The 26128-nt window shown below is 39.1% G+C and overlaps 1 protein-coding gene across 19 annotated transcripts in view; it reads right to left on the bottom strand.

Moving 5' to 3' along the window:
* The window catches only part of SKAP1 (src kinase associated phosphoprotein 1), a 329329-nt gene that overhangs the window by 281962 nt on the left and 21239 nt on the right, over positions 1–26128 (bottom strand). For all 19 annotated transcript variants that reach the window (XR_002730034.2, XR_003310003.2, XR_002730031.2 and 16 more), the window contains exon 2: positions 6144–6249. Coding sequence is in view for 13 of the 19 variants with exons in the window: in XM_023204350.2 (XP_023060118.1) it covers positions 6144–6249 (106 nt within the window). In the remaining 6 variants the exon portion in view is untranslated. The remainder of the gene's footprint in view (positions 1–6143; positions 6250–26128) is intronic.

Below are 26128 nucleotides of genomic sequence, written 5' to 3'. Positions count from 1 at the left end.
TAAAATTATAAGGAGGGTTACACATTTTGAAGCTATTTTGAAAGGACAGAGACTTGCCATAAAAAACACATAAGACAATCTTCCTTTCCAGGTCTTAAAAGTTAAGCCAAGAGATCAATAGCAAGTAATACTCTTATCATTCTCATCTGTAGGGCATTCTAGATTAAAAGAGCAATAAATACAACCTCTCATTCCTAGAGAAGTAGATTCACAAAACTCTTTAACTCAATTGTGAAATCTCAACATTCATCCACTGAATAACAGAGAACTAAGCAAAAATTTGGCTGATATAACTGATGAGTTGAGAAATAGTGTTGAAGTTGTTGTGGGTTTTTTTTTCTTCCTTTAAGGATGGGAGTGAGGGATAGGACTGAAAAAGGAAGAAATGAGTTATTAACTTTCCAGATGTGGTCAAATTATTGCTATGACATTTGAGCCTTTTCAGAGCTATTTAAACTTAGACGGATCATGCAAGTACCTCCTACTTTTTTTTTTTTTCTGCATTTGCACTGAGGCTCCAGTACAAGTAGCAAAATTAAAGAATAGAAAAAGATGTTATGAGCAAATCTTGAAACTTGTGAATAACACAAATGTACTAATAGCACATTATACATTAGTTCTTTTGATAAGTATACTTCATTTGAATGTGTTTTGTTTTAGGGGTTTTTAAGCTCAATAATTAACATTTAAGAAAAGTAAAACTCTCTATATAATTAATGGTGATATATTTATAGTATACTACTTCAAAACTCTTGCTCCCAAGAGTTTTATCAGGCTAACTCCGTGTCTTTCTTGCTAGAATACAAAAACATCAGAATTATTCATTCTTAAGCTAAATCTTGCCTTAAAGCTAAATCCATGTTAAGCTGAAAAGAAAACATGAAATTCCCAAAGAACGTCAGAATTATTTTTTATGAGATTTTACTAGTATATCATGTTTCACACAGAGCTATAGGTTAGCCACCCACAATGAGACGTGTTCAAGATATTCTTTCAGCCTGTACTTTAAATGTCCTGAGTTTGGTGCCATAACCCTGTCACACAAAAGGTATTTCTTTATTTCCTTCCATCTCAATATGATATAAATCTCCTGGTCTCTTTTTGGAACTCTTAGCATTACTAAGTTTCACAGAAGGAAACAGTACTCCAAGTTTGCTTCCATTGACTCTGTCCTTCACTTCCAACAGGGAGCATAAATGACTAGTTATCCAAAAAGTGCCATCAAGAGAGAAATTAAGCCATATCTCAATAATAAAAATATTCTATTTTTGACTGGGCGTGGTGGCTCACTCCTGTAATCCCAGCACTTGAACTTTGGGAGGCCAAGGTGAGTGGATCACCTGAGATCAGGAGAGACCAGCCTGGCCAACATGGTGAAACCCCGTCTCTACTAAAAATACCAAAAAATTTAGCCAGGTGTGGCAGCTCATGCCTGTAATCCCAGCTACTCGGGAGGCTGAGGCATGAGAATCGCCTGAACCTGGGAGGCAGAGGTTGCAATGAGCCAAGATCACACCACTGCACTCTAGCCTGGGCAACAGAGACTTGGTCTCAAAAACAAAACAAAACAAAACAAAAATTATATTTTCTTTATCCCTTCCCCCACTCTCAATGTATTCTTGCTGTCAGATGGCCTCCACTGAATCAAACATTTAAAAAATGCTCTACTGTTTCTCCCAATGCATTAGAATGCCATCAAGTGTCTGAGCGTAGATCACGACTGCTTCATTCCAGGTGTCTCACATCTGGTGCTAATCCTGCAGTGACCACCATAATAAAGCAGGAAGTGCCTTTGCCTGGCTTTTATCCTAGCCATTCTCCAAAGGGCTCAATGAAAACTTGGACTTGGAATGTGAAAGCTGTTTAGTTTTTAAGAACAGCAATGAAAATCACAGCTTAGGACATCAATACCACAACAGGGCTTCATTTCCTTGGAATCACAGAAATTGCTATCTGTTTTTATTTTGTGTTACATGGAAAATATTAGCTTTCATTGGTGACACTTTCAAGCAAAAAAAAACCAAAAGTATGTAAATATAGATAGGATTTTATTTTTTGTTTCTAAGTCTAAAAATAGATAACTATTTTTTTGTTTCTAAGTCTAAAAACAGAATAGCTAAAGTGATTTGTACTGAAAAACAAATCAAAACCACAATGAGATACCATCTCACACCAGTTAGAATGGCAATCATTAAAAAATCAGGAAACAACAGGTGTTGGAGAGGATGTGGAGAAATAGGAACACTTTTACACTGTTGGTGGGATTGTAAACTAGTTCAACCATTATGGAAAACAGTATGGCAATTCCTCAAGGATCTAGAACTAGATGTACCATATGACCTAGCCATCCCACTACTGGGTATATACCCAAAGGATTATAAATTATGCTACTACAAAGACACATGCACACGTATGTTTATTGCGGCACTATTCACAATAGCAAAGACTTGGAATCAACCCAAATGTCCATCAGTGACAGACTGGATTAAGAAAATGTGGCACATATACACCATGGAATACTATGCAGCCATAAAAAAGGATGAGTTTGCGTCCTTTGTAGGGACATGGATGCAGCTGGAAACCATCATTCTTAGCAAACTATCACAAGAAGAGAAAACCAAACACCGCATGTTCTCACTCATAGGTGGGAACTGAACAATGAGCTCACTTGGACTCGGGAAGGGGAACATCACACACTGGGGCCTATCATGGGGAGGGGGGAGGGGGGAGGGATTGCATTGGGGAGTTATACCTGATATAAATGATGAATTGATGGGTGCTGACGAGTTGATGGGTGCAGCACACCAACATGGCACATGTATACATATGTAACAAACCTGCACGTTATGCACATGTACCCTAGAACTTAAAGTATAATAATAAAAAAAAAAAAAAAAGAAAAAAGAAAAACAGATGAGCACTTGGAGAACACCCATGATTCTTGACACAATTGTCTTTTCTTGTGGTCATTCACTCTAGACAACAGAAAATAGCAAAAAACACATTATAACAGCTGTGATGGAGTCAGATGCATCCATTTACAGCAACTCCACAACCATGGCAAATACCAGTGAATTCCAAGCCAGCCATAAAAATAAGAGCTAAGCCCCTAAAGTTTACCAAGAATCAGAGGCAGTGCTATTTTTATTTCTCTCCACCCTTTTGTTTCTAGAGCAATACATGTTGAAGAAATAATTAAAGGAAGCAAGGAAACAAAGAGAGTGAGAAGTTGTAAAATACATATATGTGTATGTGTAAATACATAATTTACATTTATCTAGTAGTGGCTTTTCCAGATTATCTTGCTAGAGATTTATCTACCTTCCAAATAAGCCTTGAAGTGCTAAATTTATAGTTTTAGATAGGTTACCACCTCTCCAAATTTACCAAACTCCTAAAATATTATTGTTTTAATCTGACTAAAAATAGGCCAGGCACAGAGACTCAGGCCTGTAATCTCAGCATTTTGGGAGGTCAAGATAGGAGAACTGTTTGAGTTCAAGAGTTCCAGATCAGCCTGGGCAACAAAAAGTAAAAAATTAGCCAGGCATGGTGGTGTGCAGCTACTCAGGAGGCTAAGGTTGGGGGATTGCTTGAGCACAGGAGGTCGAGGCTGTAGCAAACTGTGATTGTGCCACTGTACTCCAGCCTTGGCCACAAAGTGAGACTCTGTCTCAAAAATAAAAAGCAAAAAACAAACAAAAAAAGACTAAAAATAAAATCTTTTAAATGATCTTCATTAATTTTAATTATTTTTGTGTTACCGTATGGTTCATGTATTTGCCATATGCTTAATTTTTCCTTTTTTTTTTTTTTGAGACAGGGTCTCACTCAGTTGCCCAGGTTGAAGTGCAGTGGCATGATCATGGCCCACTGCAGCCTCAACCTGCTGGGCTCAAGTGATCCTCCTACCTCAGCTTCCCAGGTGGCTGGGACCACAGGCATACACCACCACACCTGGCTAACTTTATTTTTTGTAGAGATAGAGTTTTGTTATGTTGCCCAGGCTGGTCTCAAACTCCTGGCCTCAAGGGATCTTCTGGCTTCAGCCTCCCAAAGTGCTGGGATTATAGGAGTAAGCCACTGCATTTAGCCTGCCATACACGTTTAACTCTTAAGTTTGATGATTTCTAAATTTCTTTTCATGCCAAGCTTTTTGGTGGACATATAACTGCCACACAACATAAGTAAATGTGGCAGCCATAAATGGCACAATAGAGGTGATATGGCTGAAGAAGAGGATTCAGGAAAACAAGGGTTACATTAACAGAGTGATGATTGAATGGGTGGATGTAAGGCAATTTCAAACAGCTTGCCAAAGGAAAGCCTCATTTTTCCATTTTCTTGTACAGTATCTAATTTCTGGCTCCTCATTTCCTCAGTGATCTGATAATTATGAAATTCTAAATAAAGTGTCATCTTTCTTGCAACAAGTCAATGAACAGAAAGCTCCCATCAACAATGCAGTTATTTCCTAAAGCTCCTGCTGATTATTTCCTGAATGTCTACCCCACAAACCACACAGAAAGTTCTTTGAGAACAAGAATTTGAGAACAAGAAACTGACTCTACCCCATGACAAACTCAGCTTCTGTGTGTGTTCATGCATGTGTGTGCATGTGTGTATATATTTTAAAAGAGGATTAAGAAGTATAATAATATGCAGCTGACGATAATGAGTTACCATAAATTGCCTTTTATTACCAACTTAAGATTGAAATTTAGTCCTTTCTCAATGCTGTGGTACAGATACAGGAAAGAATTTCTCCTTATTGTGTATTTGTACCTACAGCTGCAGTAAAAGTGTTTTTGCATTCCTCATCAAAGATTTATACCAATAGAATCACCAGATACACCATTATATTTAGGTCGTTCCTCTCCCAATTTAAAATAATTCCATCTTTATTCCACATGCCACCCTTAGAGTAATCATAAAACACAAAGGCAAACTTGTGAAATTAAAAAAATTCTATAATTTACTAAGTCTCCAGGTACATAACTAAGCCTAAACTTATCTATTAATAAAATAACATTATGGAGAACTTTGTTTTAAACACTCTTTCAACCTACCAAAAATTATAGATATTCCCACTTTTGCAAAAAACTCCCATCTTCTGCATTGTTTGTTTCAATTATTCAGGGCAACCCAGGCTGATAATTACACAGTCCCCAGTTGCTGCGTAAAAGCAATGCTTAATTAGCCAGCAGGAAAGATCGATTAAGATCCAGCAGGGCAACTCATGAGGTTCTCTCACATTCCTGAACGGAATAGATTCTGGCTGTGCCCTTCCGAAGGATAAAATTCTCTGTTTCTACGGAGTTTCAATGAGGTTTTTAGAGTAGATACTAAGAATGGTCAGCCACACAAATTAAATCTCAACCATAACCCTGCAGATGCTCTTCCTTTGCTAAGAATATTCAGTTTAAACATTCTGAATCACATTGCCACCAGGTTTGAAAAAGCTAAAGGAACACTCACTTATCCCTTGCTCTCATTCAGTTACCCATTTCAAGCAATAGGTAGTCAGAAAATATATTATAAAGGAAAATTTTTATTTTTTCCTCCCCCAAGCAAGTGTTCACCTCTGTCAGATGCTCACATTCTAAAATGCACAAATTAAGTCAGGGCCTCTTATTTTAAAAAAATTAACATATTTCAACCCAGTCCAGGAATAAAACATCCCAATATGGTCAAAGAATCAACTTGATAAGTTTCATTTAAGTTTTCTATGAGGGAAGGAGATGTGGAAGTAAAATCAGCACCAAAAATGATAATGAACATTATCTCATACTGCCTAACACTTTCTCATTAATAATTTGGACAAGCATAAATGTTTATCTTTCACCATTTTTTAGTTAAATGCAAAAGTGGTCAATGAAGGCTAACATAAAAATCCAAAGCTAAAAGCAGAATAATTACCTCAAGATACATACATAATTATCAAAACATTTTTATTTTGGTAAACTACACTAACTATGCTTGCCTGCCTCCAATTCAATTCAGCAAATATTTATTAAGTTTCTGTCAAGTATAAAGAACTATGATAGGCATGATATGTATGTCTTACCTCGTGACTTTATTTTACTGATTATAAACTGTTTTAAAGTTTATGAAGAAGATTAATGGAACCAGTTTATACAAACCTGGCTTTGATTTGCTGAAAGCCCCGTAGAATATGGTCTCTGTGATCCCTTGCAACAGCGCTGAGGTTCTCATTCCGCAAACCTTCTGCCAGAAACTCTTCAGCATCTAAAAGAAAAGGAAAGTTGATAAAACAGAAAAAATGTACTATGGGATGTACTATGGGAGAAAGGAAAATCAGAAGGATTGAGAAATGGGTATTGTTTTCTCTTTAAAAACTTTACAGTTGTGGCACAATGTGAATGTGCTTAATGCCACAGAACTGTATACTTTATAATAGTTAAGATGGTAAAATTTATATTTTGTATATGTTACCAGAATAAATAACCAAAATTTTATATATACCTGTAGGTGACATGTTCTAATAATCCAAGACCTTGCTATGAATTTAGAAAACTATCACCTATATTAGCCATAAGAAATAACTATTTTCTAAATCATTTTAAGTAAACATTGACATATTAATTATCACTGATGGCAGAGGATGGACTGTAAATTTCTTTCTTTTTTGTTTGGAGATGGAGTCTCACTCTGTTGCCCAGGTTGGAGTGCGGTGGCATCATCTCGGCTCACTGTAACCTTCACCCACCGAGTTCAAGCGATTCTCCTGCCTCAGCCTCCTGAGTAGCTGGGACTACAGGCGCATGCTGCCACACCCAGCTAATTTTTGGTATTTTAGTAGAGATGGGTTTTCATCATGTTGTCCAGGCTGGTTTCAAACTCCCGAGCTCAGACAATCTGCCTGCCTCGGCCTCCCAAAGTGCTGGGATTACAGGGGTGAGCCACCGCACCCGGCCTGGACTGTCAATTTCATAAATATGTAAATATTATAAATAAGTCACAGAAGGTCACAGGCCAATAGAAGCTACAAAAAAATACCAATGAATAGAGCCGAAATAAAAAATAGAGCTGAACTGCAAAAATCAAGAACAAAAGGGCAGGCATTCAAAGAAACATTAATTAGCAGATGCATCATCAATGAAAATGACAATACAACCAAGTGAAGGAACTCACATGGGAAAGAAAAACGTCTTCAAGAGAAGGGAACTGCAATTAATGTGAACATACATTATAAAATAGGGACATGACGGAAATTCATAATATGAAACAAATCATGTTATGCTGAAGGAAGAAATTGGGCGGGTCTATAAATTTTCAAAGACAAAATACACCGATAGTGATTACAACTGCCAGAAATACTAGCTACACATTTTATTCTGCACAAAAGGTTTGTCATCCCCCAAAAGTATATAAATAAAATAGTTAAAATTTTCCACCTCCAAAAATTGTGCCTGTAATATGAAACTGTATCATATATATCAGGGGTCCCCAACCCCTAGGCCACATAGAGGAACCTTATTTCCTCAGTGATCTGATAATTATGAAATTCTAAATAAAGGGCCACATGGTAGGAGGTGAGCAGCAGGTGAGCAAGTGAAGCTTCATCTGTATTTACAGCTGGTTCCCATCACTTGCATTACCACCTGAGCTCCATCTCCTGTCAGTTCAGTGGCAGCATTAGATCCTTACAGGAGCACAAACCCTATTGTGAACTGTGTATGTGAGGGATCTACGTTTTGTGCTCCTTATGAGAATCTAATGCCTGAAGATCTGTCACTGATTCCTGTCACTCTCAGATGGGACCATCTAGTTGCAGAAAAACAAGCTTAAGGTTCCCACCGATTCTACATTATGCTGAGTTGTAAAATTTTTTCATTATATATTACAATGTAATAATAATAGAAATAAAGTGCACAATAAATCTAATGCTCTTTAATTATTCCCAAACCATCCCCCGACCCCTGGTCCATGGAAAAATTGTCTTCCATGAAACCAGTCCCTGGTGCCAAAAAGGTTGGGGACCCCGATATATACTATCAAAATATTGCTATGAATTTATATAGTTAGATAAACACACCTAAAAATTTGTTTTATATTCACATCATTTAACAACACTAGGCCAGGCGCAATGGCTCATGCCTGTAATCTCAGCACTTTGGGAGGCCAAGGCGGGCGGATCATGAGGTCAGGAGATTGAGACCTTCCTGGCCAACATGGGGAAACCCCCCACTCTCTAAAAATACAAAAATTAGCTGGGCATGGTGGCACACCCCTGTAGAACTAGATACTTGGGAGGCTGAGGCAGGAGAATCACTTAAACCAGGGAGTTGGAGGTTGCAGTGAGCTGAGACTGCACCACTACACTCCAGCCTGGCAATAGAGAAAGACTCTGTCTCAAAAAACAAAAACAAAAACAAACAAACAAACAAAAAAACACCAAACAAAAAATCCTAAACAGCCATCGCTAGGACTTTTGACAAGATACAAAGTCCTGGAAATTGAATATTTCACAAAGGACCACCATCAGCATCCAAGTTCTGCATTGTATCTGTTGCATATGTGATTTAATGGGTTCCACTAGGGTCCTCTGAATGCTAACGAAAGAGGAAATGGGAAGCTGAATTAAAAGACAAAAATAAATGGCATCTAAGATTCAATTTATGTAATATATCATAACAATAGAATAAAGAAAAAAAAAACCACATGATCATCTCACTAGACACAGAAGAAGCATTTAACAAAATTCAACAGCCCTTCGCGATAAAAATTCTCTACAAACTAGGAATAGAAGGAAGCTTCCTCAAACTAATAAAAAGCATTATCACAAACCCACAGCTAACATTGTACTTAATGATTAAAGACTGACCAGGCATGGTGGCTCATGCCTGTAATCCCAACCTTCTGGGAGGCTGAGGCAAGAGGATCACCTAAGGGCAGGAGTTTTGAGACTAGCCTAGATGATATCGAGAGATCCCCTCTCTACAAAAAATAAATTTTAAAAAATTGGCTGGTGCATGCCTGTAGTCCTAGCTACTCAAGAGGCTCAAGTGGGAGGATCACTTGAGCCTGGAAGGTTGAGGCTGCAGTGAGTCATGACTGCGCCACTCCAGCCTGGGTGACAGAGCCAGACTCTGACTCAAAAAAAAAAATTGAAAAAGAAAATAAATGGTCAAAGACTGAACACTTTCTCCATGTTCCTTAGATCAGGAATAAGATAAGGATGTCTGTTCTCACCACTTAAACTGAACATTGTACAGGTGATGCCAGCCAGGACAATTAAGCAAGAAAATGAAATAAAAACTTCAAACTGGAAAGGAAGAAATAAAACTATCTCTATTTGCAGATGACATCTTGTATATGGAACACCCTAAGGAATCTATTAAAAAACTATTAAAAGTAATAAACGAGTTCAGCAAGTTTGCAGGATATAAGATCAATGTACAAAAATTAACTGTATTTCTTTTTTCTTTTCTTTTCTTTTTTTTTTTTTTGAGATGGAGTCTCACTCTGCCTCCCAGGCTGGAGTGCAGTGGTGCAATCTCTGCTCACTGCAACCTCTGGCTCCTGGGTTCAAGCTATTCTCCTGCCTCAGTCTCCTGAGTAGCTGGGACTATAGGCACGCAACACCACACCTGGCTAATTTTTGTATTTTTAGTAGAGACAGGGTTTCTCCTCGTTAGGTAGGCTGGTCTCAAACTCCTGACCTCAGGTGATCCACCCGCCTCAGCCTCCCAAAGTGCTGGGATTACAGGTGTGAGCCATCTCGCCCAGCCAATCAACTGTATTTCTATATAGTGGCAATGAGCAAACAAAAAGGACATTAATAAAATTCCATTTAAGATAGCATGTAGGGCCGGGCATGGTGGCTCAAGCCTGTAATCCCAGCACTTTGGGAGGCCGAGATGGGTGGATCACGAGGTCAGGAGATCGAGACCATCCTGGCTAACACGGTGAAACCCCGTCTCTACTAAAAAATACAAAAAAAAAAAAAAACTAGCCGGGCAAGGTGGCGGGTGCCTGTAGTCCCAGCTAGTCGGGAGGCTGAGGCAGGAAAATGGTGTAAACCTGGGAGGCGGAGCTTGCAGTGAGCTGAGATAGGGCCACTACACTTCAGCCTGGGCAACAGAGCGAGACTTCCTCTCAAAAAAAAAAAAAAAAAAAAAAATAGCATGTAGGATGGGCATAGTGGTCCATGCTTGGGATTATTCCCAGCACTTTGGGAGGCCAAGGCGGGCAGATCATTTGAGCCCAGGAGTTGGTCAACATGATGAAACCCCGCCTCTACAAAAAATACAAAAATTAGGCAGGCATGGTGGTACTCATCTGTGGTCCCAGCTACTCAGGAAGCTAAGGTGGGAGGATCACTTGAGCCCAGAGAGGTTGAGGCTGCAGTGAGCTGAGATCACATCACTGTACTCCAGGCTGGGTGACAGAGCAAGACCTTATCTCAAAAATAAAAAAAAATTTAAAAAATTTAAAGAAGAAATAAAGCAAGTAAAAGAATTAAGAATTAAGTACAGGTAAAATAAATAGAACATACTCTATGTTCATGATCAGAAGACAATATCGTTAAAATGGCAACACTCCCCAAACTGATCTAAAGCTTTTATGTAACCCCTATCAAAATCCCAGCTGGCTTTTTTTGCAGAAATTGAAAAGCTAATCATAAAACTAACTAGGAAATGTAAGGAATCCAGAATGGCTAAAACAATTTTGAAAAAGAAAGACAATGGCCGGGCATGGTGGCTCATACTTGTAATACCTACACTTTGGGAGGCTGAGGTGGGTGGATCACCTGAGGTCAGGAGTTCGAGACCAGCCTGGTCAACATGGAGAAACCCCGTCTCTACTAAAAATACAAAAATTAGCTGAATGTGGTGGCTGGTGCCTGTAATTCCAGCCACTTGGGAGGCTGAGGCAGAATAATTGTTTGAACCTGTGAGGTGGAGGTTGCAGAGAGCTGAGATCATGTCACTGCACTCCAACCTGGGCAACAGAGCAAGACTCTGTCAAGAAAGAAAAAAAGAAAAGAAAGAAAGAGAGAGAGAGGGAGAAAGACAGAAAGAAAGAGAGAAAGAAAGAAAGAAAAGAAAAAGAAAGAAAGAAGGAAAGAAAAGTAAAAAGAAAAGAAAAAGAAAGACAAAATTGGAGGACTCACACTTTCTGACTTCAAAACTACAGCAATTAGGAGAATATGGTACTGGCATAAGGATAGAGACAAAGTTCAAAAGAATAGAATTGGAAATCCAGAAATAAACCCTCACACTTATGGTCACTTTTTGCAAGAGGGCGAAGACAATTAAATGTTGAAAAAGTTGTTTTTTCAACAAATGGTGCTGAGACAACTGAGTATACACATGCAAAAGAATAAAGTTGGATTCCTACCTCACACCATATAAAAAAATTAACTAAAAATGGATCAAAGTCCTAAATATAAGAGCTAAAACTATGAAACTCTTAGAAAAAGACAGGTGTAAATCTTTGTGTCCTTGGATTAGGTAATGTTTTCTTAGACATGACACCAAAAAAAAAAAAAAAAAAAAAAAAAAGAAACCAAATTAAAAAATAGACAAACAGGGCATCATCAAAATTAAAAGCTATCGTGCTTCAAAGAAGGCCAACAAGAAAGCAAAAGGATAACCCACAGAATGAGAGAAACTTTTTGCAAATCATATAGCTGATGAAAGACTTGTATGTAGAATATATTAAAACTCTTATATTTCAATAATAATAAGACAAATAGCCCAACTGAAAAATGAGAAAAGGAACTGAATAGACATGTCTCTAAAGAAGATACACAAATGACCAATAAGCACATTAAAAGATGTTTAATATCACTAGCCATCAGGGAAATGCAAATCAAAACCATGAAATATCACTTCATTCATACCCACTAGAAGGGTTACAGGCAAAAAAAAAAAAAAAAAAAAAAAAAACCAACAATGAATGTTGTTGAAAATGTAGAAAAATTGGAAACCTTATACATTGCTAGTAGGAGTGTAAAACGGTGCAGTCACTCACAAAAATAATCTAGCAGTTCCTCAAAAGGCTGAACAGAGAATTATCATAGGATCCAGCAATTATATTACTAGGAATATATCCAAGAGAAACGAAAACAGGTGCTCACACAAAAACTTGTACACAAATGTTCCTAGCAGCATTATTCTTTCTTTCTTTTTTTTTTTTTTTTTTGAGACGGAGTCTCGCTCTGTAGCCCAGGCTGGAGTGCAGTGACCGGATCTCAGCCCACGGCAAGCTCCGCCTCCTGGGTTTACGCCATTCTCCTGCCTCAGCCTCCTGAGTAGCTGGGACTACAGGAGCCCGCCACCTCGCCCGGCTAGTTTTTTGTATATTTTTAGTAGAGACGGGGTTTCACCGTGTTAGCCAGGATGGTCTCGATCTCCTGACCTCGTGATCCGCCCGTCTCGGCCTCCCAAAGTGCTGGGATTACAGGCTTGAGCCACCGCGCCCAGCCTACTCTTTCTTTTTTTTTTTTTTGAGACAGAGTCTGGCTCTATTGCCCAGGCTGGAGGGCAGTGGTTCCATCTCAGCTCACTGCAACTTCTGCCTCCTGGGTTCAAGTGATTCTCGTGCCTAAGCCCCCTAAGTAGCTGGGACTACAGGGGCATGCCACCATGCTGGGTTAATTTTTGTATTTTTAGTAGAGTTGGGGTTTCATCACATCGCCCAGGCTGGTCTTGAACTCGTAGACTCAAGCAAGCTTCCCGCCTCAGCTTCCCAAATTGCTGGGATTACAGGCGTGAGCCACCACGCCTGGCAAAGTAGCATTATTCTTAATAGCTAAAAAGTGGAAACAACCCAAATGTCCATTAATTGATGAATGGATAAATAAAATGTAGCATACAATAGAATATTATTCAGCAATAAAAGGACATGAAATGCTGATATGTGCTACAACATGGATGAATCTTTAAAATCATTATGCTAAGTGAAAGGAGCCAGTTACAAAGGACCACGTATCGTATGATTCCATTTACATGAAATATATAGAATAGGCAGATCTACAGAGACAGAAAGCAGATAAAGAAAGAAAGGGAGAGGGATTGGAAAGTGAAGGCTAAGAGGTTCAGGTTTTCTTTTGGTGTAATGAAAATGTTCTAAAATTTATTGTGGTGATAGTTACACAATTCTGCGAACATACTAGAAGCCTTTGAGTTGTATGCTTTAAATGTGTGAGTTATATAGTATGTGAATTACATCTCAATGAAGCTGTTTAAAAATATAAATAAATATCTGTAATCTCAGCACTTTGGAAAGCCAAGGTAGGAGAATTGCTTGCGCCCAGGAGTTCAAGACAAGCCTAGGCAAAAAGCAAGACCCTGTGTCTATAAAAAAAAAAAAAAAAAAAGTATTAAATTAGCTGGACATGGTGGTGCATACCTAGAGCTACTCAGGAGGCTGAGACAGGAGAATCCATTGAGTCCAGGAGTTTGAGGTTGCAGAGAGCTATGATTAATCCACTGCACTCCAGTTGGGCAACAGTGCAAGACTCTGTCTCAAAATACTATATTGAATATTTTTAAAACCTTTAATTCTACTTTTATTATATTTACACTTTGAAAATCGTCATTAAAAAATGTGTATATATATGTATCAGTGTGTGTGTGTGTGTGTGTGTGTGTGTGTATAAATGACAACACCTACACACATCCTTTTGAGCTTTCAAAATTTCAAGGAAAGTGAAAACATCTCTCAAGCACCCAGAGAGAAAAAATAAGACACCTATAGAACGACAGCAACAAGAACAACAAAATCAAAACGGCCTTGGTACAAAATAAGCATCAGAAGATGAGATGTGTACAAAGTTTTAAAGGAAAAATGGTGTGCTCTAAGAATTCTAAACATAGAATTCTAAATATGTTGGTTTGGCTATATAGAAGGAGAAAATCTTCTCAAGTATATATTCTGATCCACAAAGAGAAAGAGGTGGTGATAAATGTCAAACTGCAAAACAAGTTAAATCTAGATCACAGCTGGGCGCGGTGGGTAACTAACGCCTGTAATCCCATCACTTTGGGAAGCTGAGGTGGGCAGACCACTTGAGGTCAGGAGTTTGAGATGAGCCTGGCCAACATGGCAAAAAGCCATCTCTACTGAAAATATAAAAAAATTAGCCGGGCATTATGGCGGGCACCTGTAATCCTAGCTACTTGGGAGGCTGAGGCAGGAGAATCCCTTGAACCCGGGAGGCGGAGATTGCAGTGAGGCGGAGATTGCACGCCACTGCATTCCAGCCCGGGCGACAGAGTAACTCTTTGTCTCAGAGAAAAAAAAAACCAACAAACAAAAACATTACAATCACTGTGGTCTATACGGTTTAAAATTTATAAAAATATTAATATCAAAAATAATTATTGGCTGAGCACGGTGGCTCACACCTGTAATCCCAGCACTTTGGGTGGCCGAGGCGGGTGGATCACCTGAGGTTGGGAGTTCGAGACCAGACTGACCAACATGGAGACACCCCATCTCTACTAAAAATACAAAATTAGCCAGGCGTAGTGGCACATGCCTGTAATCCCAGCTACTCCAGAGGCTGAGGCAGGAGAATTGTTGGAACCCAGGAGGCAGAGGTTGCGGTGAGCTAAGATCATGCCATTGCACTCCAGCCTGGACAAGAAGAGTGAAACTCTATAAAAACAAAACCAAAACAAAAATTCGTATGGTGAGACAATGTAAAAAATGTAAAAATAGTCTAATTCCCAGTTAGAAAATGAATAGAGAGGAAAATATATACTAAATTATACATTTACATAGGGTCATTGGATACTACTTCATCCTTGACAGTGATAATTAAAGATAATGGGTTTAACTACGATTTTTCAAAGTGTAAATGTAATAAAAGTAGAATTAAAGGTTTTAAAAATATTCAATATAATAAAATATAGAAAAGAGAGAAGCAAAATAGCATAAAAGTGGAACTCATAAAATAAGATGACAATTGTGAAAAGTTAGACTTCCGTATTAAAAGCAAAAATTTTTGTACTGTATCAAAAAATTAAACAAGTTTAATTACTATTTAAAAGATACCCAAAACAAATGCAGCTGAAAATAAAAGAAGAGAGGTGTACAAAACATCCCAGGCAAAATGATTTTTTAAAAGCAAGAATGGCAATAATTCATATCAAAATAGAATTAAAGAAACTATTTTTAAAGGGCCAAAGATGGTAATTTCATTTGATGTAAAATATAATCCACAATAGATATGACCTGTTATGTGCTAACTAGCACACTAAAATATATATAATGAAAACTGTGAGAGAAGCAGAAATTATTTAAAAAAAAACAAACAATTTTAATGCTACTGCTAGTCTTGGACAGATGAAGTAGACAAAAATAAATAATGATTTGGAGTGCTGTCCAACAGAAACAAAATGGAAGCTATACATTTCATTTTAAATTTTCTAGTAGCCTCATTTAGAAAGTACTAAAAAGAGGGATGAAATTAATTTTAATGGTATTTATTTTTTATTTAACCAAAAATACTATTTCAATATGTAACCAATATAAAAATTATTCCTGGGCTATTTTACTTTTTTGGCATTACATCTTCAAAACCCAGTGTGCGTTTGCTTTTCTTTCTTTCTTTTTTTTTTTTTTGAGACAGAGTTTCACTCTTGTCACCCAGGCTGGAGTGCAATGGCACTATCTCGGCTCACTGCAAACTCTGCCTCCCGGGTTCAAGTGATTCTCCAGTCAGCCTCCTGAGTAGCTGGGATTATAGGAACCTGCCACCATGCCTGGCTAATGTTTGTATTTTTAGTGGAGATGGGGTTTCACCATGTTGACCAGGCTGGTCTCGAACTCCTAACCTCAGGTGATCCGCCTATCTTGGCTTCCCAAAATGCTGGGATTACAGGTGTGAGCCACCGTGCCTGGCCCCGAGTGTGCCTTTTACACTTATATCTCAGTTCAGACTAGTTACATTTCAAATCCTCAATAGCCACAGATAGAGAATGGCTACTATGATGATCAGTGCAGATATAAATGATTCCAATAATATAATTAATAGGAAAGATGATAGAATTCCCTCTCTACATGGTGAAACTCCCTCTCCACTAAAACATGGTGAAACTACCTCTCTACTAAAAGTACAAAAATTAGCTGGGCATGGTGGCATGCACCTGTAGTCCCAGGTACATGGGAGGCTGAGGCAGGAGAATCGCTTGAACCTGAGAGGCAGAGGTTGCAGTGAGGCAAGATCGTGCCACTGCACTCCAGCTTGGTGACAGAGCGAGACTCCATCTCAAAAAAACAAACAAACAAAAAAAGCAGAATACAAACTTTACAAACTACTATAGAAAATTTATAAATATTGATTAAACACTGAATTACAGGAAATATCAATAATTTCTTAACAATTATAAATTAGAAAGATTTTTTTTTCTTCTTTTTTGGAGACAGGGTCTTGCCTTGTCACCCAGGCAGGAGTGCAGTGGCACAATCACGGCTCACTACAGCCTCAACCTCCCAGGCTCAAGTGATTCAACTACCTCAGCCTCCCAAGTAGCTGGGACTACAGGTTCATGTCCCCCTTATTTGTTTATTTATTTAGAGACAGAATCTAACTTATGTCACCCAGGCTGGAGTGCAGTGGTGCGATCTCGGCTCACTGCAACCTTCACCTCCCAGGTTCAAGCGATTCTCTTGCCTCAGCCTCCCAAGTAGCTGGGATTAGAGGTGCCCGCCACCACGCCTGGCTAATTTTTGCATTTTTAGTAGAGATGAGGTTTTACCATGTTAGTCAGACTGGTCTTAAACTCCTGACCTCAAGTGATCCGCCCACCTCTGCCTCCCAAAGTGCTGGGATTACAGGTGTGAGCACTGTGCCCGACCAATTTTTTAAAATTTTTTGTAGAGATAGGGTTTCACCATGTTGCCCAGGCTAGTCTCGAATTCCTGGGCTCAAGAGATCCTCCTGCCTCAGCTCCTAAAGTGCTGCAGGCATGAGCCACCGTGTTTGGCCTAGAAAGATCTTATTTTATTACCATAATGAAATAAAACCAGAACTTGATATTAAAAAGAGTAAACAAACCTCTCTACACTTAAACATTAAGAACACATACTCCTACATATATTATGAGTCAAAGAGAAACTAAAAAATTATAATTACCACTTAGGAGAAAACAGCTTATATAACATGTTATAAGATATGACCAGCATCATGGAGTGACAAATTCGTAGACTTAAATATTTTCAATGTTAAATAAGAAAGAATGAAAGTAAATGCAATAAACACCAAACTCGAGAAGTCAGAACAGAGCAATAAAACAAGTCTATGGGAAAAAGGAGGAAGGAAACAATAAAGATAAAAGCAGAAATTAGTGTATCAGAACAATGGTTTCTAACAGTGCTCTCTGGATTCACAAGCCTCTGATAAGAAAGACAGAGTGGGAAATTCCCTTCTCCTCACTCCCCTTTGATGTAATCACAAGTGCTTGGCTTTTATATGCCAGGATTTCACATAAGGTTTTATTTTTTTAAGAGTTCCATTGTACAACTTACTGGGTAAAAATCATAAGCCTTAAAAATGGGGGGAAAGGCCAGGTGCAGTGGCTCACGCCTATAATCCCAACACTTTGGGAGGTCCAGGCGGGCAAATTGCTTGAACCCAGGGGTTCGAGACCAGCCTGGGCAACATGATGAAACTCCACAGAAAATTACAAAAATTAGCCAGGCATGGTGGCGCATGTCTGTAGTCCCAGCTACTTTGGAGGCTGAGGCAGGAGGATTGCTTGAGCCCAGGAGATGAAGGCTTCAGTGAGCTGGGATTGTGCCACTGTACTCCAGCATGGGCAATAGAGTGAGACTTTGTCTCAAAAAACAAACAAACAAACAAACAAACAAAGGCAGGGGAGGAACATATAAATGTTACATAAGTGTAAGTGTAACAGCTGGAATTTTTCAGAGGTGAGGGAAATCCAGTAAATGATAAACCATTAGTAAATGCAATCAAGAAAAAAGGAGAGAAAGCACAAATATGCAAAAATTAGGCAGAATGAAAAGGAGCAAACACAAATAAAATTTTTAGAAAGATCATGAAATACTTTACAAAAGTGGTAAGAGTTCAAGTTCTTTTAATTTTTTTCTTTGTACTTTTATATACAATTTAAGTTTTGTGATAATGAGAATCATTTTATCCCTTTAAAAAGCTATTGTGAAAAATAAAGTGCCATGTAAACAAAATAAAATACCAGGCAAATAAATTTGAAAATCTCAATGAAAAGTTGCTGAGAAAAATATAAATTTCTAAAACTAAATTGAGAAATGAAAAACTTGAATTCTGAATAAGCTAATAAGCAGGGGGAAAGAAAGTTGCCAAAATGTTTTTTATTTATTAATTTCAAGTTTAGATAGTTTTATACATGTCTTTCAAACCTTTGAGTAATAAATAATTCTCATTCTGTATAAACTATCCCAGAGCATATAAAAAGAGGAAAAGTTCAAATATTTGGTAAAAGCTAGCATAATCCTAGTTCTACAAGCACAGAAAGCAATCAGTTTAAGGTTAGTAGAGAGACAAAAATCCTATATAAAATACTAATAAGTCAAACTTAGTAATACATTAAAATATTAATATAAAGCTTATACTGGGAATGTAAAGATGTTTCAATACTATCGATTCATTGTATATTTCTTTAATAGGTTAAAAAATCTAAAAAATTTCCTGATAAATGGGAAAAATGTCATCTAATGGTATTTATAACTACTAGTGACAAAACTGTAGTAAAACAGAAGTATTCCCCAATGCCAAAACTTTATGATTAAGATACTAAGGAAAGAAACTGTAGACCAATATATAATACATTTGCCCTTCAATTTAGAAGATAGTGCTACTCATAGTGAATGTGATCTGCAGGTGCCTGAGCAACTTCACTGCTGTACTTCACTACTCACTACTGAACAGCAAAGAGACTTAACAAGTTCCCTCGATAAGTCACCTCTCTATTTAACCAAGCTCCCCATCAATCTGATGGGTTTTCCACTAAGCGATCAATCTTTTTAAAATAAAATCTTCCCTAATATATACATGAGATCATGTCACATCAGGATAGTCTGGGCTACCTATGAGGTAGATACTACTGTTCCATTTTCTGGGTAAAGAAACTTGCTCCCAGGTTACACACCTAGCAAGTGGTACTATCAAGATAGTCTTACCATAAAATCCAGCAGTCATGCTCTTAAGTATTTATCCAATTAAGCTAAAAATTTATGTCCACACAAAAATCTGCAAGTGAATGTTTATAACACCTTTTTTCATAATTGCCAAAGAGTGGAAGCAACCAAAATGTCTCTCAATAGGTGAACAGATAAACTGTGACACATCTATACACTGGAATATTATTCAGCATTAAAAAGAAATGAACTCTGGGCTGGGTATGGTGGCTCACGCCTGTAATCCCAGCACTTTGGGAGGCCAAGGCGGGCAAATCACTTGAGCCCAGGAGTTCAAGACCAGCCTGGGCAGCATGGTGAAACCCTGTCTCTACCGAAAATACAAAAAAGAATTATCTGGGCATGGTGGCGCGCACCTGTAGTCCCAGCTACTAGGGAGGCTGAGGTGGGAGAATCTCTTGAACAGGGAGGCACAGGTTGCAGTGAGCCGAGATTGTGCCACTGCACTCTAGCCTGGGTTATAGAGCAAGATCCTGTCTCAAAAAAAAAAAAAAAAAAAAAGAAAAGAAATGAACTCTCAAGCTAGAAAAAGATAGAGTTCAAGAGTGGGCGAGGGATAAACAGGTGAGGTACAGGGGATTTTTAGGGTGGTGAAATTATACCGTATGATACTATAATGGCAGATACATGACATCATGCATTTGTTGAAACCTACAGAACTTTAAAACACAGAGTGAGCCTTAATGCCTGCAAATTTCAAGAAATCATTTAGGAGATTAGGAGATTTCAAGAAAGAATGTAAACTGTAACAACGTAATCTAACTGTATTATAAATCTAAGAAATAAATTCACTGAAGGGGAAGGGGAAAAGGTGCTGACCTAAGTAGCTTTGGAAATGAGCAGAGTTTGTAAGACTCAAGGCAAAAGGAACAGAACGTAAATACTGAACTCTAGTCAATAAAGTTGTTTGCCACGGGTGTATGGGTTAGCAATTCTTATACTGCTATACATGTTTACTGTAATTGAACAATTAAGTAAATGGATGGTGAATGGTGGGTGCCAGGTTTCTCACTGTTGGAGTGGAAAGGAGGGAAACAAGTAGAAAGAATAGCAAGGAGAAGAGTCTAGAATGATCCATGTGGTAATGAATTAGAATTGGAGACATCAGTAAGAGCCCATGTTTCACTTTACATAGATACAGTTGGTTATATAGAGAAACATATAACTCAGGTTATTATTAATATATACACATGTATTTCCTTGCTTTGTCAGCTAAGAGGACCTAAAAGAAATGACATCATAGTAACAAGGAGCATACCTAGCACAAACATCTTGATTTCTAGTACCAATCTTCAATAAAAGGAACCTAGACTCCTTAGAAAATGGCTGATTCTAGGACTGGGGCAGGAAATGTATAAGACGAGCCTAAAGCATCTTGTAGTGTCAGAAAGTAAGGAAGTGCTGAAAACACACACACACAAGCACACAGACACTGATGGGATGCGTCAAAAGGGGCGCAGGTCAGGCGTAGTGGCTCATGCCTGTAATCCCAGCACTTTGGGAGGCCAAGGTGGGCAGATCACCTGAGGTCAGGAGTTTGAAACCAGCCTGGCCTACATGGCGAAACCTGGTCTCTACTAAAAATACAAAAATTAGTGGGGTGTGGTGGCAGGCACCTGTAATCCCAGCTACTTGGGAGGCTGATGCACAAGAATCACTTGAACCTGGGAGGTGGAGTTTGCAGTGAGCCAAGATCATACCACTGCACTTCAGCCTGGGCGACAGAGCGACAGACTGAGACTCCGTTTCAAAAAAAAGAAAGAAAGGGGCACAGGAACCAACTGAAAGAGCTCCTAGTGGCCAAAACTGGATCAATTTCCACAACAAAATAAAATAATATTGGATTATAACCCAAAGTATAAATAAGTATGCATGATTCCATACTTATATCAATAAATGGTTGAATAAATAAATAAGTGAGGCCAGGCACGGTGGCTTGCGCCTGTAATCCCAGTACTTTGGGAAGCTGAGACAGGCAGATCACTTGAGGTCAGGAGTTTGAGACCAGTCTGGCCAACATGGCAAAACCCCATCTCCACTAAAAATACAAAAATTCACTGGGCGTGCTGGTGCATACCTGTAATCCCAGATACTCGAGAGGCTGAGGCAGGAGAATTGCCTGAACCCAGAGGCAGAGGTTGCAGTGAGTGGACATCACACCACCGCATACCAGCCTGGGCGACAGAGCCAGACTCCATCTCAAATAAATAAATAAACAAATAAATAAATGGGAGACAAGAAATGAATCTCCTGTGCAGAAGAATTTCAAATAATTTATGTACTACTCCACTCTAAAGTGGGGGAGCATAACTCCCACTCCTTAAGTGTGGGGTGAACATAGCAACTTTCTTCCAAAGAGTATGGAAAGGATGAATAAGAAATCACCTTACAATAGAGAAACCTGACAAACATCATATCGGCCAGGTGATCAAAGTCAACATTAACAGTCATAATCATGATGATAGCATGTACACTTGACATGATAGAATGAAAATGGCACTTTTCCTCTGTGATCTTCCTCCTCAAGACCCATAACCCCAGTCTAGTTATGAGAAAAAATACCAGACAAATTTTAATATAGGGACATTCTACAATATACCTCACCAGTACTCTTCGAAACTGTCAAGGTCATCAAAAACAAGAAAGGTCTGGGAAACTGTTACAGCAAGAGGAGCCCAAGGAGCCTAAATTAAATGAGGTATCCTGGATGGGATCCTGGAACAGAAAAAGCACATTAGGCAAAAACTAAAGAAAACTGAATGAAATGTGGATTTTAGTTAAGAATTTATCTGTACTGGTTCATTACGTGTAACAGAAGTACAATACTAATGTGAAATGCTAACAATAAGGGAAACTGGAGGGGAGAGGAGGAATAGGGGAACTCTGTACTATCTGTTTAATTTTTCTATAAATCTGTAACTGTTCTAAAACTATAAAGCCTATTAATTTTAAAAGTGGCATATGGTATAATCTTAATGTTTTGCAAATAAAAAAAGATAGGGTTCAATTCATTCACTAATGTGATCTTTACTGAGTCCTTCCTATGTGCTAGTCAGGCGCTGTGACAAATACCAGAATATTAACAATGGCCATCTCTGGGTAGTGAATTGCTGCCATTTTCATCATCTTCTTTATATTCTCTATATTTCTAAATGTTCTAAATATATGTTTTTTGAAATCAGAAAAAATAAGTAAAATAAAAACCATTATGCAAGCATGAAGTAATATTACTCACAAATTGGATAGACTTTAATTTTTGGTCCTCATCTTCATTTCACTCAGCAGTAGTGGGTTCAGCTCAAGTAGTTGTGAAAAAGAAAAGGAAGCCCCATGGTCAGAGAGCAAGTGGGGAATAAAGAAGATCCTACAGGAGGTGGAGTGTTACAGTATATACTTTATTCCTGTAGATGATTAATACTATACATATATATAATTTTGAACATCAACTCTCCTTACTAAATTCAATTTCCTCCAGCTTTCTTGAGTAATAACTGACAAATATCCTTACTAAATTATAAGTAAAATAGCCTATGTAATTATAGTTGTGCATATTAAAATTGTTAAAAAATAATTAACATGATATAATTATCCCCCAATGATGTCACTAAGGACAAGTTGTTTTTATTATGATTTTACTTTTCAAGTTTACTCCATATTAATTTTTTAAAACTTCCTTTCAAAACACTTTAGGAGGTCACATGTTAATTTAAGTACTTGTTTCTTCACCTGCACTACTCAGGGGAATAAAAGGTCACAAAGATAACTTCTTCCATCTGTCTCATCCAGTCTTTTTTTAAAAATCTGCTCTAAAAATACACCCACAACCTTACTAGATGAATAAGCATATAACCAAAACATCAAGAAGTCAAAAGCAAGGTCTGCATGAGAGATCATATCTCTAGTATTATATATGCTTTCCAATTCATTTTATAAAGCCAATATAACCCTGATACCAAAACTTGATGAAGACCTAGGAAAGGAAACTTCAGACCAGTATATAAAACATTTGCTCTTCAGGGCCGGGCGTGGTGGCTCTCGCCTGTAATCCCAGCACTTTGGGAGGCTGAGGTGGGTGGATCACTTGAGGTCGGCAGTTTGAGACCAGCCTGACCAACATGGAGAAACCCCGTCTCTACTAAAAATACAAAATTAGCCGGGCGTGGTGGTACATGCCTGTAATCCCAGCTACTCGAAAGGCTAAGGCAGGAGAACTGCTTGAACCTGGGAGGTGGAGGTTGCAGTGAGCCGAGAGCGCGCCATTGCACTCTAGCCTAGGCAACAAGAGCAAAACTCTGTCTCAATAAATAAATAAATTAATTAATTAATAAAAAATATATATACACATATAAAAGCAAATATATATATGTGTGTGTATATATATATTTGCTCTTCAATGTAAAAGATGATGCCACTCACAGTGATTACAACCCATAACCCAAAGAGACCTGGGCAACCCTGCTCAGAACAGACTACTCACCACTGAACAGAGAAGAGATTTTAAAAGATCTCTCAATATATGACCTCCTTTATTTAACCAAGGTCACTATTCTATCTGGTGGGTTTTCTATGAAGTGATCAACCTTTCACAAACAAGAGCTCTTCTAATATAAACATCATGTGCAGTCACATCTAAATGCCTTGGGCTTCCTGTAAGTGTAACACCTAGTGTGAAAAGCACCACTAACTGCATAAGAACGTTCCCCAGATGCTTCTGACATCGCAGCATTCACTCTGTGTAGGACCTGATGCTACAGAGTCTTCCCACAGTTACCCTCAACTAGGGAGTGAATAATACCTCATGGTGTAAATGTCCTCAGACCAAAGAGAAAAGGCAAAATCAAAAATAACCATAACAATGTCACATTGTCTAAATGCATTTATTCTTCAAGAAATATTTATTGAGTGCTTATCACAGGCTAAGCACAAAAAGTAAACAAAAAAGATCTAATCTCGGGGGGCGGAGCAAGATGGCCGAATAGGAACAGCTTCAGTCTCCATCTCCCAGAGCGAGCAACACAGAAGACCGGCGATTTCTGCATTTTCAACTGAGGTACTGGGGTCATCTGACTCGGGAGTGCCGGACAATCGGTGCTGGTCAGCTGCTGCAGCCCGACCAGCGAGAGCTGAAGCAGGGCGAGGCATCGCCTCACCTGGGAAGCGCAAGGGGGAAGGGAGTCCCTTTTCCTAGCCAGGGGAACTGAGACACACAACACCTGGAAAATCGGGTAACTCCCACCCCAATACTGCGCTGTAACACCGGCACACCGGAGATTATATCCCACACCTGGCCGGGAGGGTCCCACACCCACGGAGCCTCTCTCCTTGCTAACACAGCAGTCTGCGGCAATCTAACCGCAAGGCAGCAGCGAGGCTGGGGGAGGGGCGCCCGCCATCGCTGAGGCTTAAGTAGGTAAATAAAGCCACTGGGAAGCTCGAACTGGGTGGAGCTCACAGCAGCTCAAGGAAACCTGCCTGTCTCTGTAGACTGCGCCTCTGGGGACAGGGCTCAGCTAAAGGAGCAGAAGCCTGTGAAACGCGAACGACTCTGTCTGACAGCTTTGAAGAGAGCAGTGGATCTCCCAACACGGAGGTTGAGATCTGAGAAGGGGCAGTCTGCCTGCTCAAGTGGGTCACTGACCCCTGAGTAGCCTAACTGGGAGACATCCCCCACTAGGGGCAGTCTGACACCCCACACCTCACAGGGTGGAGTACACCCCTGAGAGGAAGCTTCCAAAGCAAGAATCAGACAGGTGCACTCGCTGTTCAGCAATATTCTATCTTCTGCAACCTCTGCTGCTGATACCCAGGCAAACAGGGTCTGGAGTGGACCTCAAGCAATCTCCAACAGACCTATAGCTGAGGGTCCTGACAGTCAGAAGGAAAACTATCAAACAGGAAGGACACCTATATCAAAACCCCATCAGTACGTCACCATCATCAAAGACCAGTGACAGATAAAACCACAAAGATGGGGAAAAAGCAGGGCAGAAAAGCTGGAAATTCAAAAAATAAGAGCGCATCTCCTCCTGCAAAGGAGCACAGCCCATCGCCAGCAATGGATCAAAGCTGGTCAGAGAATGATTTTGATGAGATGAGAGAAGAAGGCTTCAGTCCATCAAACCTCTCAGAGCTAAAGGAGGAATTACGTACCCAGCGCAAAGAAACTAAAAATCTTGAAAAAAAAGTGGAAGAATTGACAGCTAGACTAATTAATGCAGAGAAGGTCATAAACGAAATGACAGAGGTGAAAACCATGACACGAGAAATACGTGACAAATGCACAAGCTTCAGTAACCGACTCGATCAACTGGAAGAAAGAGTATCAGCAATTGAGGATCAAATGAATGAAATGAAGCGAGAAGAGAAACCAAAAGAAAAAAGAAGAAAAAGAAATGAACAAAGCCTGCAAGAAGTATGGGATTATGTCAAAAGACCAAATCTACGTCTGATTGGGGTGCCTGAAAGTGAGGGGGAAAATGGAACCAAATTGGAAAACACTCTACAGGATATCATCCAGGAGAACTTCCCCAACCTAGCAGGGCAGGCCAACATTCAAATTCAGGAAATACAGAGAACGCCACAAAGATACTCCTCCAGAAGAGCAACTCCAAGACACATAATTGCCAGATTCACCAAAGTTGAAATGAAGGAAAAAATCTTAAGGGCAGCCAGAGAGAAAGGTCGGGTTACCCACAAAGGGAAGCCCATCAGACTGACAGCAGATCTCTCGGCAGAAACTCTACAAGCCAGAAGAGAGTGGGGGCCAATATTCAACGTTCTTAAAGAAAAGAATTTTAAACCCAGAATTTCATATCCAGCCAAACTAAGTTTCATAAGTGAAGGAGAAATAAAATTCTTTACAGATAAGCAAATGCTTAGAGATTTTGTCACCACCAGGCCTGCCTTACAAGAGACCCTGAAGGAAGCCCTAAACATGGAAAGGAACAAC

Source organism: Piliocolobus tephrosceles, chromosome 16 (genome assembly GCF_002776525.5).
Source record: "Piliocolobus tephrosceles isolate RC106 chromosome 16, ASM277652v3, whole genome shotgun sequence".
In the NCBI taxonomy this organism is placed as follows: domain Eukaryota; kingdom Metazoa; phylum Chordata; class Mammalia; order Primates; family Cercopithecidae; genus Piliocolobus; species Piliocolobus tephrosceles.
This window is presented reverse-complemented; position numbering and strand designations above follow the sequence as displayed.